The following is a 12,016-nucleotide window of genomic DNA, read 5'->3' as shown; positions in this document are numbered from 1 at the left end:
AACTTTTTTTACTGTATGCTACAAGAGCATTAACATTGTGACTAAAGAAACTGGTTTAAACGTGAGTTCTTAAGTTGCTGCTGATGGCTGTTGAGACTGAAAAAAAAGACAAATAGAGATATTTTTACCTTGCATCAATAAAGCATGTTTTATTGAAACGGGTCATATTTCACTACAGTACTTGATTTCCACAGACCTAACGCTCAACACAACATGGCAGAGCTGGAAACAAATCAAATGAAAAATGGAATATAGAACAAGACTTCATATGAAAACAAAGCTATCATTCTCGATAAAGCACGATACTCACTCATCAAAGTCAGTTTAGTAAATCAAGCGCGCCTTGATCATCAATCAAGGTGATGAAGTAATTTTCTAAGCCATTCCTTTCCTAAATTACCTCATTTTTGGCCCAATGTATTTACATTACAAGCCCCTTTCTGCAAGACAGAACTGTCGTCATTTAAACCTTTGCATCATAACATAAAAAACAGTTTCCATACATTGAACAAATCTATATTAATTGTGATACATAAAGTATTGATAAGTCAGTTAATATAGACGAGTGTGTTTACAGGTAATACAGAGAGTTGATGTGTGTTGATCTGAGGCTGAAGAATAGAATAAATATATCAATGACTCCATATCTAAATTATGACGCCTTAAATGCACCAAAAATATACAGAAATAGTAAATAAGTATGAAGTTTTTGAATAAAATTTATAATTGTGATTTACAATTACATTATTGTGTGTATAATTTTTATTATTTTAAATTTGTATTTTTATCTGATATATCTTCCCATACTTATCTTCTTTTTACATTTAGTCTGCACTATACCTAATGAACAAAATGTCTTTTTGCCTATTGGTTGAGAAATGTCCAATTGATCAAACCTTGTGATCGATAATTCTTAACGTGGACAGTTTGAATCTAAGCATACAACTTTCTATATAACATTTCAATCATATTTATAGACACAAAGACACATTCAGCTGAAGCTTTCATAACCCAGTTACACTCAAAACCGCTTTCACACAATGACATTATTTACACTGAAACTCCAGTGTATGATGACAGAGGGAAGACCTTCACATGCTTTTCATCATAAAGATACCTTTTGTTTCTTAAAAATTAAAAATTATGAGACAATTACATGAACTGCATGAAAATCATCACAACCCTGTTTTTAAGCCATGTTACAACGAAATCAAATAAATAAAAGTTTTATCCATGTCAATTAGGTGCTGCTGGACAGGTGAGAGATTTCAGGGACCACCTGTGAAATTTGAGCAGAGAAGAAATTAGACTGAAGACTGAGCAGAGTCAACTGGTCTGACCTTATTCTGTCAAAATGTAATCCTGATTTATGATTTATGTGAAAAGCTTAGTGCTGACATGAGCTGTGACCATATTATTACGCTAAAAAAGCTACAAAAAAATATGTTTTTCTGAGATCCATCAACTTGACTACTAGTTGTACAATAATGCAAAATCATTTATATTTGACACCAGTTTTAAAAAAATGAATCCCAAAATGTATGCGCTCAGTGCAAATGTAGCACTAGTTTGTGCTACTAGTTGACCTCAGTATAAAGCGTGACTGTGCGACCGGGTTACCTCCTTGGCCGGCAGACTGAACATAAAACTTATAAGCCAACATAATAAAAGTAAAATTAGGTTTAACAGGTTCTGTGAGAATATACTCGGAGGTGCTTGACCTACATGCCCATTGATAGTAGAAAGATCATAAACAGCAGGTGTAATTGACAGAATGCAGCATAGGAGCCAAAACATTTATTCTATTTACTGCTTTGTGCTGCGCGGGCTCTGCAAGGTCATGAGACACACTTAAACCCAGCCACCATGGACAATTAGAAATCATTAGGAAGTGTTTATGTATTTGTTTGGGTGACGGTCCTGATTGGTTTTGGATGATTCAAGACTTACAGGGTTCTAGGCCTAAGATCATATTTGTGTTAAAACAGACATTGCCATCATAAGTTTTCCTCTGACCCATGATGCACCAGAGTAGCTCTTCAGCATCACAACAGTTTAAAAGAGGAGACCCCTTAGAGGCGCTTGTACCAATCCAAAGGACAATGTAAGCTGAGATTTAGATAGCTGTGCTTGTGTATTTAAATATTATAGAATATATAGAATATATATATTTATATTTGCACTACCTATGAAAACATCATTAAACGTGTATTGTCAGTTGTATCATTGAAAAACAAAATGAAAAAAGCTCCTTCATGTCCATGTGATTTCTCTTCACAGTGATCTCTCGCCATCTAGTGGGTAATTTCTGAATCACACTAACTAAATCTATTGAGCTTATTTGACAGATTTGTGAATAAGTTGTTAGTCATAATTCCACATATGTAATTGAACATAACTATAAATCTATATTTCTTATATAACACAATATATTCTTACTTACTCACTACCAACAGCTGGGCTCTGCTCTTTGCTTTCCCAGATGTGAACTCCACCTCTCCACTCATCTCTGCGGAGGTCTGCCTGAACGTCAGCCTGTGGACTGTGCCCATCTTCTCCAGGAGAACCTGGGAGCTGGGCTGCAGCGGCTCCCCGTTCAGACTCCACACGGGGGTTTTCAGGACGGGGAGTGAGACCTCGCATTCGAAGCTGGCTTCATTAGGGGCAGTGACCTCCACATCTTTGAGCTCTCTGACCATCAGCAAAGACTGGGCTATAGATGCGTGTACAAGAGAGTCGTTTTAAACACATTTATATACACTTGTTAGTATAATTAATGTAATGTGATTACAATTATTATGATTACCTTCCACTGTCAGTTTTGCAGAGCATGTGTACTCTCCAACCTGAACACTATATGTGCCCTCATCATCTAGCGCCACCTGCTGGATGATCAGTTTGCGATAACAGCCCTCACTGCAGATCTCAAAGCGTTCAGAGGGCAGGATGACATTGCTGCCTTTGTACCAGCGGATGCTGCACCGGGGGTTAGACACCGTGCAGTCCAGGAGGATGCGGCTCTTCTCCAGCGCCGTCTTATCCTGCAGAGGTTTTACAATGTTGACAGGAAGCTCTGAAAAGGAAAAAAAAATGAAGACTTACACTTCCATATCTCACACAATCTGAACCATGTAGTTTGATGGATGTATTGATTATATACCTTCCACCTCCAGATAGGCCATGGATTCAACATGTCTGGCAACAAACTTGATTTCTCCAGAGTCCTCTGCTCGCACATTGCACATTAGAAGAAAATGCTTTGTGCCTGAAAACAAGAGTGCACATATTCATACATATAAAGTGCCAACACGCCGTATTGTTACAGCATATAATAGCATCCACTTCCATGCTGACCTTCCTGGCGGATCTTGACGGTGCTGGTGGGCTGTATCTGCTCCCCGTTTTTGTACCATTCCCCCGGCACATCCTCCACAGAGATCTCACAGACAAACACGGCATTCTGATCCTCCTGGATGTCCAGGTCCTCCAGGCCCTGCAGGATCAACAGCTCACGCTCTGCAGACACCATTATAAACAACAACAACAACAACAACAAAATGCATTTAGAATTTTAGTGGTGTATAGCTGTGTTTCAGCATATAGACAGGTGGCAGTGTTGTGTTGTATTTTCAGAGTTGAAAGTTAAGAAACTTTGGGGGTTCAGGTCGGGTAGGGACCTGCAGGAACCTGCACGGACTACAAACCTTTCCTACTTTACGACACATACGTCACACACAGTTGGCAGCAAAGTGCAAAGTCGTGGCTGGAGCAGCGAATAAAGTGAAGAAAGTGTTGAAATGAGCGAGGAGTCCATACTTTAAATGCACTCGGTCATTTATTTGGACACACTGTCACAGAGAGCAAAGCAATGAACCTGTTACCTCGGAGGACGCGCACAAGACAATACTGAGCATGCGCGGTACGGTACGGTCACAGAGCGCAAACACAAACATTCACTGGAATGAAAGTAAGGATGGTGTCTAAGGAGACCAGGAAAAGAAAGATGGAGAGCGTTAAAGCAAGAGCTTGAACAAGGATTACCGGTAATATTGTCCCGGCCAGAGGTGAAAGACGAAGAAGGATGCCCGAATGATGGTGGACGGAGGACGGTGACCTACCGTAAGTAAAGTTGATTGCTAGCTCGAAGCTAACATGCTAGCTAATTGCCGATAGTTCTGTTGACATGTTTGAGCACACAGCTCCAGCTGTGAAGGAGTTTGTCGGTGCCCTTGGTTGATAAATTGAAAATATTAGTTTTATAACAGTTGTAGCATGTTGACAAAGATTCTCAGTCATTCCAGGTCATTTCCATTCAGAGAGTTGAAGCTTGGCAGCTTGACTTGTAGCTTTCTTGAAGACTTTTAGCTGATCGAGCAGCTTTATAAACTGTTTGGTGGGGGCGCAGCGTTTTATGTGTTGGAAGACCTCAGTGGGTGGATCTGTGGGGGACTCGCATTACTATAGCTCATAAATGTCCCTCATTACTTACATTACCTACATGTGTGCTTTGATTTGATCTGTCTGGCTGTTGACTATGAAGCTCAGGTGTGTCCAATGACTGGCTGACGACTATGAGGCTGCAGGAGGGCTGAGGTAGTGGGACAGGTTGACAGCCCATTGTTCTTACTGGGCACATGTGAGCTTAACATAGATGGCTTCCTTGACTCCTCTTTTAAATCACCTGTCCTCCCTGTCTAACTTGTGAAAATAGTTGTCCTCAAAGGAGTGTCCTTTCTCTTTGAGGTGTGGATGAACAGCTGAGTCTTGTCCTGAGGAGGTGACTGTCCTGAGGAGGTGGCTCTCCTGTGCTGAGCCATTCTTCTGTGGAGTGGTTTAGTTTCCCAAATGTACAGATCAGAGCATTGCTCACTGCACTGGACTGCATATATCACATTGCTGTGTTTCTCCCAGGTAGTTTTGTTAGTCAGGTGTACCAGTTTCTGTCTTAGTGTCATCATAGGTTTGAAATGTACCAGGATGTGGAGTTTCTCTGATGTTCCTGACACATATGTGATGGCAATGTACTCCTCCGCCAGTTATTGTCCCTTTTTCTGTTGTTGGTGGGTCTTTGTTTTTGGGTTTTGTTTTTGTGGCTTTGTTGAGTGCCCTGTTTGGGATGGCCACATGTTTTCAGGGCCTTCCTGATGTGGTGTTGCTCCTTCTTCTTCCCCGCTGGGCTGGTGGGTACAGTTTGTGCTCTGTGCTGCAGGGCCCTGATGACCCCCAGTTTGTGTTCCAGTGGGTGGTGGGAATCAGCGGCAAGTTCTGGTCCTTTGTGTGGGTTTACTGTACACATCCACATTGAGGCTTCTGTCCTACTGAGTAGGAGCAGTTCCAGTAAAGAAAATCAGGGCTCTTCTCTCCACCTCTTTCACGTAGAGCTTGACTGTGCTTCTGTCTGTAAAACTTCCAATTGTACTGGAAATTAGTTGTGGTCAATCAGAGATCTAGCAGGTCACAGATGTGGGGGTGGTTGGTCTTTTTTTTAATTCATTGATGTGGCTTCTGAAGTGGGGATGCAGGTGAATGAGACCATGGTGTCGCCATTAAAATCTACTCCACCTTGTTCACAAAGTCCTAGGAGTTGTGTATTTGGTGTGGAGTGTTTCCCACCAGAGGTGTCAAGATGTCAGCCAAGTGCTTGGTCACTTTGTATGACTGAGTTTGTGCTGCTGCTGATGGGTCTGATGGGTTTGAGGTGGACTCCTTTGTTTATAGTTGAGGAGTGCCCTCTCCAGGACAAAGCCTGAAGTTGAACTTGTGGTTGATGATGTGGTTGGTTTTCCAATTTGCCGTGGCGATGCTGTTTCACTGGAGAGGTATTGTAGCAGACAATAGCATTCATCAGACTGTAGGAGGGAAATTCCTCCAAATCCTCCATAGTGTTTTAAGTGCTTTAAGTCAGTGAGCTGTTAGGACCACACCATATGTATGTATTGTAACTGATGTATTTTGTACAAGTCATATTATATCTATCAATAATATGCTGACAAAATTTACTGAGCTACAATTTATTTACTCACCTTTTGGTTTTTGGCAAATGGAAAAAACAATTCCTAACTGCAGTGTGTTATTTATTTGGATGCGTGACCTTGCACACCTCACAGGTGTCTCATTAGCTACTCTGAGTAATTAGTTTCACAACAAAGCTAACAGCTAATGTATTCTAACCTTTCTTACACTGGGTGAAAAACAAAGGTATTGTAGTCTACATGTAGGCGGGTCGATGACATGACATGCATATTTTTGAGTCCGAGTCCACTAGTTTCTTTCAAAATAATGTAATCTTTTCATAACATTGGCCACTTTTATCTATAAAACCTATTTATTTTCATACATTTTTCAGTAAATTTAAATAATTATATTCTTTTCTGTTTTGGCTTCTCAAACCCCTAAGATGTCAGGTGGCGCACCTGTTCGAGCAAATGGTCAGACTGAAAAAACTATTAAAAATGCTCTGGCATCATCTTATGTTTATCGTCTTTTGTATAATCTATTTTTTTTCCTCATATCAATAGTTTTAAAGCTGTTGAGATTGAGACTGGAAAAAGGTTTGTCCAGCAATTTACATTTACTTAATGTCAGGGTGGTGCAACCATAAACAATGGGCTTTTATTTTGAAGTGAAGAGACAATAGCCGTAAACAGGATGTTGTATCAGCCAGAGGACCCCAAGGGACCCTTGGGATTAAGCTAAAATGTTTGTAGGTCTCTCTTAAATATTGATTAAAAATAACTACTTTAATTCTTTATTACACAGACCTGAGAAGGTCTGTACGGAGCCCCTCTGATGACATGGTAAAACCATGTCATCAAAAACTGGTTAGCAACACAGTGGCTAACCGGACGGATGCTAATCTGGCTTCTGCAAGTGTTTCTGACAGTAGCATTAGACTCTTACGTCTTCCACATTGGTAAAGTCTACTGTGCTCCTAGCACAACACAGATATAGTAAAACTACAAAAAAGGAGCGGTTCATTGAGAATTTGTTTCTTATTAGGTTATTTTACATTTTGTTTTCTTTTTTTTTCCTTTTCTTAAAGGGAAAGCTCAGGTAGCTAAGCTCTATAGTTTATCATTATGTATTCTAGACGCAAAGCTACACATACATACATTTGTAGTTTTTCTGCCTTGTCGAAATGTTTGCTGTAAAAAGGTCTGTAGCCTAGATGTGAATATTTATCCTATAAAAAAATAATTTGATTACATACTATTAAAGTGCTGTAGTGTTCCCCCAGACTGTCAGGTAGCAGAAGTGTGGGTTATTATGGTGGCCAGTGACTGTTGTGGTACCACTCTGTCTGTTTCTTTTACTTTATGATACTTGAAGTGGTACTTTAGCATACCCTGCTGGTGAAAAACTGAAATAGATTACCTGTGTTATTTACACTTCAGTTATGTGTTACTGCACATTTGTTCATATACTATTTAGAGAAAGCATTTAAAATACTTTAAGCCTGGCAAAATGAAGTGTTATGTGATCTTGTGATCTCATAAATGCAGCCTGTCAGTATTTGGGACCGGCTACCAATTTGTGAGTCCGGCTGGCGGCTACAGTAAACTGCATTATAGCCAGGTTATGTGTATTACACATAATGATAGTATGATGGTTATGAATAAAATAACTCAGCTCTGTCATCTGTAAGAGGTTTTTTTATACTTTTGTTTGACAGTTGTTGCAGTGAGACAACTACTAAGAGAGAGATGGAAATGAGTGACCCACACTAAAGATCCTGTGGAGTCAAACCGTGGCTGTTACATTGCAGTATGTGGGTGCCTTAACTATCCGTTGAGATGGTATATATGGTGTTAGCAGTTTTCTGAGATACCTGTACAAAGTTCTGATTCAGAAACTTGACATAAAGGTTTAAGATTAAGATGATCCCTGTAGGTAATTTAAATATAAGGCTCCATAGTGTCTAGTTTGACTGTCGTAATCTGATGATCTGAAAATACTCCTGTAGTGTGTCACATACTTTTTCTGGGGTAAGAACAGGTCTTACCCATGTACTGCTTAGAATGTTAGTGCAGTTTAATAGTGTAACATCTGATCTATTTATAAAGAGTAATTTTGCTGAATTGAATGCCTCATCTTTGCTGACCTCTGTTGGTGTTACTTTGTACTGCAATATAATTCAGCAGTTCTTTAGGACCCAGTTGCACCATGGTTTACTCCAGTCAGAGGTGCTTCAAACCTCTGCCCAGAGATGGCAGCAAAATACTGCCTTTCAGCAATGGCCTGATGTTACGCACCACTGACAGACTGAAGTATTTAGACATTTGGACTTTACCGTAGACCTCCACGGTGCAGCATGTGGTAGCATCTCCAGCATCGCAGGTGTAAATGCCCGAATCACTGACGCGGCATTTCATGATCTGAAGAAAGCGCTTCCTACCCATTGCATATATGCGTAAGTCCTTGCTTGGCTTCACTTCGACCCCATCCTGAAAAGTATTAAAAAAAACCTCAATTAATTTGTGATGCATTTTATATATATATAGTTGACACCATGCTAAAAGTTTTAGTTTTCAGTTTGGGAACTATAGTCTTATCTTTGTAGTGATAACTACATTTGTTCACAACACAGGGTCCTCATTACTTGATCTCTGATACAGATTGTTGTGTATTGACTGTGTGGAAAAAATACAAAAAAAAGCACTGGCCTTCATCCACTTCACGTCAACGTTGTGTCTTGACAGCTCACACTCAATAGAGATTATGGCCCCATCAGGAAATCTCTGGTCCTCCAATTTTCTGAAAACGGTCACTGGAGGCTCTGGTGTAGAAAAGGTTTACTTAGTGAAACGGCCAAAATGAAACGCTGCCCTACATTAAAGTCATCTATATGGGATATATGGGCTAATTTATTGTGATGACATTTTCATCCAAATGTCATCCACAGCATTTCATCCCTAGCTCAAAGGGATGCTGCATACTGAGTGACTGGATTATCTTGCAGCATGAGGTTTAACTAGCATCTGACAGTAAAGGCTGTACGGAGCTACTGCTTTTCAGTGGGTCATGCTAGGCTATTTTGTGTTTGTAACATGAGCTCAGATAAAGGCAACGGTAGCAGAGTCGTCACTCCATTCTATTATCATGCCTCCACTGACTGGCGTTTGGCCTACTTTGAGTGGATCAATTTAGCTGCCAGTCTGAGGTCACAACACAAGGTGTTCAGTAAAGTTTTGTTTTTGGTAGCAATGTAGTGTACTGTATGAAGTTAGTCAGCTTCGAACAAAACGTTATTTTGCATTACATCACATTTTGTATTAACCTAGTAGTTTGCCTGATTTACCTACCCTTTACAACAAGCCTTGCAGTTGTCTTTAGATTCTCTACAGAGAACACAAAGGTGCCGGTGTCTTCCACTGAAAGGTTAGAGACGGTGAGGCTGTGGACCTGTCCTTTGGCGCTCATGCGGAAGTGGTTTGTGGGCTTAAGCTGGATTCCGTTTCTGATCCAGGTTCCTGGGACGTTAGGATGGGAGAGCTCCACCTCAAAAGAGGCAGTTTCTCTCTCTGTGGTTTTAATGTCAGTCAAACCCCGTTTGATTGTGATTTTTCGAGCTGCAAGGACAACAAAGTTGGGGGGAAAAAAACTTGTAAAGCATGAGTACAGGAACAAGAATTTACATTCCACTTTGACAGTGAGCAGGCGTGGTGTCCTTTTTCTGATACGGAATAGGTCTGGAGTGTGTATCGCACACAGCAGTTAAACAATACGATCTGGCACACATTGGCAAGCTGATATTTTAGCCGTTTGAGCGCTGGGGGCTTTACACAAAAGCCAGCTTTGAAACTGCCAACATTTTTCACTTATTCTAAAACAGACCAGCATTCCCTGTGGAAAAAAGGAGTGTTTATTTTGGTGACCTGATGACAACAACCTTAGTTTTGAAGGCCAGGGTGTAAATTTAGATGCAATGAGAGGAGATCCAAATTCATAGGAGGTGCCAACAGCAGCCTGAAGTCCTGACTTTCCCCTTCCCACCCACGGTAGTGTTGAAAGCAAACAGCCTTTAATTCACCCATTGGCCTGTGGATCATAGGACTAAGAAATCTAACAAGCATCCAGGAAGAAAAACAAGCATAAGTACATCTTAATCACTACAAGATGTGTTTTATAGTGTGTCAAGCTCACTGCTTTAGACAAATTGAAGTAGGCTTTGTTCATGGGAATGTAAGTCTAGGCATTTAACAACATCATCTGTGCTTGTTATTTATGCTGTGGTCTTGGTGGTGACCATGACATTGAAGTGATCTGGCCTTTATTGATCCTTCATCAATACAGAAACCATGGTCTGAAAGTGAGCTAGGGCTGTAAAGACATCACCTGTTAGTTGCCATCATGTTCCAGTACAAGTGCCACCCTGGTCCCTAGTCACTCAAATTACTCTTACTCAGTTAATTGAGCTTTGCCTTCACAAGAAGCAGCGTTGCAGGGACTGAGCCATCGGCAACAGCAGTAAACAAACAACAACAGGGCACAGGGAGAACACATGCACACTCACGTTCCACTGTGAGCTGGGCTTGCGTGCGGTCATGGAGGGTTTCGCAGCTGTAGGTGCCCCGGTCAGACATAGCCAGGTTGTGGAGGGTCAGACTGTGTTTTCGGCCCATGTGTTTCAAGGTATACTTGGCCCCAGGGTGGATCAGCACCCCTTGCCTCATCCACTGCACCTCACCCGAATCCAGACTCACCTCCACCTCTAGAGTGGCCTCACTGTACTCTTCAGCTACAACTGGTGTCATTTTCTTGGTGAACAGCACCTGTTGCTCTTAAAGTGAAGGCTAAGAATTACTATATAGCAGCATCTATTATGTCAACAGCAAATACAGAAGGTAGAGCTTTGTCTACTTTAAATATGGAGGTATGTGTATGTTTTTTATTAACTGTACTATGAAGCTGCACTCAGACAGAGCGAAATATGATATGGACCAAAGAAAGCATGTAGCGTTACATGGCAAGCTAAAGCACAGAGACCAAGCAAAAAGCTCTGAGGAGTCTGCAACATACGCCAAAACCACCGAGCCACTTGTCTCTGTCAGTAACCTGAGGAATTCTAACAGGAGAACCCGCTAAGCACTAGCTGTCAAAGGCACCTCTTCAAGAGTTTAAACTGGTTTTAAATGGTCATAATTTGATAAATGAAGATTTGAGTTCACATTCACTACAGTACTGCTAAATAAAGCTTATAGTGAATTCTTTTGGTGACTAAAAGATAAGACAAAAATAATGTTGGCAATGTAGCTCGTGTGATTGATCCAAACAGATTTACAGTATAGTGTTAATGGAAGGGGGAACAACTCACCTTGAACCTGAAGTTCAGCATCTGATAACAGCCCCTCTGCATCAGCTGTTATTTTACCGCTATCTGAAACCATGCAGTTGTTGATGCAGAGCATGTGGCATAGTCCATTGCTGGAAATGACAGTGTGCTCACTCTGAGCTACTTGCTTGCCATTTAAGCGCCACACCAATTTAGTGTCCTCTGGTGAAACCACACACTTAAATACTGCATCTTCTCCTTCACGAATGGTGACATTACGAAGCTCTGCAATAATCTCAACAACTCGGGGATCTGTAAAACAATAAGCTGAATTAGATTTGTTGTGGTCTAACGATAACTGTTAAACTATCGCTTTTAAGAAATGATCTTTAAAACTTGCTTTAAGATTTGAATGGACTTACTCTCTACAGTGACAGTGGCTGAGGTCCTGTCATCTGTGGATTCACAGACATACTCTCCAGCATCTTCTTCTGTTACTTGGTGGATGGTAAAGCTTCGCTCTCTACCTTGAGCACGTATTGTGTGCTGGCGGCTTGGAGAGATCTCCTGGCCATCTTTTAGCCACTGGACATCTCCTTTGGGCTTGTTGATCTCACATTGTAATGTAAGTTTGCTGCCCTTCAGAGACACAACATTCTCCAGCTGTTTGATAAATTTCACCCTCATTGCTGATGGGAATAGAAATACAAAATTCGAGAGGTTTTCACTTTGTGGGAGTAGTAA

General features: G+C 40.9%; 1 protein-coding gene across 13 annotated transcripts in view; it reads right to left on the bottom strand.

Moving 5' to 3' along the window:
* Positions 1–56: 56 nt before the first annotated feature.
* The window catches only part of obsl1b (obscurin like cytoskeletal adaptor 1b), a 30,341-nt gene continuing 18,381 nt past the window's right edge, over positions 57–12,016 (bottom strand). For 11 of the 13 annotated variants that reach the window (XM_028393687.1, XM_028393691.1, XM_028393692.1 and 8 more), the window contains 11 exons: positions 11,695–11,961; positions 11,315–11,584; positions 10,514–10,780; positions 9,303–9,569; positions 8,664–8,776; positions 8,291–8,444; positions 3,355–3,516; positions 3,161–3,265; positions 2,807–3,073; positions 2,444–2,713; positions 57–1,279 (listed from right to left, as the gene is read on the bottom strand). In XM_028393687.1, coding sequence (XP_028249488.1) covers positions 1,269–1,279; positions 2,444–2,713; positions 2,807–3,073; positions 3,161–3,265; positions 3,355–3,516; positions 8,291–8,444; positions 8,664–8,776; positions 9,303–9,569; positions 10,514–10,780; positions 11,315–11,584; positions 11,695–11,961 — 2,153 coding nt within the window. In that variant the 3' untranslated portion in view covers positions 57–1,268. The remainder of the gene's footprint in view (positions 1,280–2,443; positions 2,714–2,806; positions 3,074–3,160; positions 3,266–3,354; positions 3,517–8,290; positions 8,445–8,663; positions 8,777–9,302; positions 9,570–10,513; positions 10,781–11,314; positions 11,585–11,694; positions 11,962–12,016) is intronic. The other 2 variants (XM_028393698.1, XM_028393699.1) reach the window with 1 other exon arrangement.

This window comes from Parambassis ranga, chromosome 21 (assembly GCF_900634625.1).
Source record: "Parambassis ranga chromosome 21, fParRan2.1, whole genome shotgun sequence".
Taxonomy (NCBI): Eukaryota; Metazoa; Chordata; class Actinopteri; family Ambassidae; genus Parambassis; species Parambassis ranga.
Note: the sequence above shows the minus strand (reverse complement) of the source record. Positions and strands in the feature narration are given on the sequence as shown.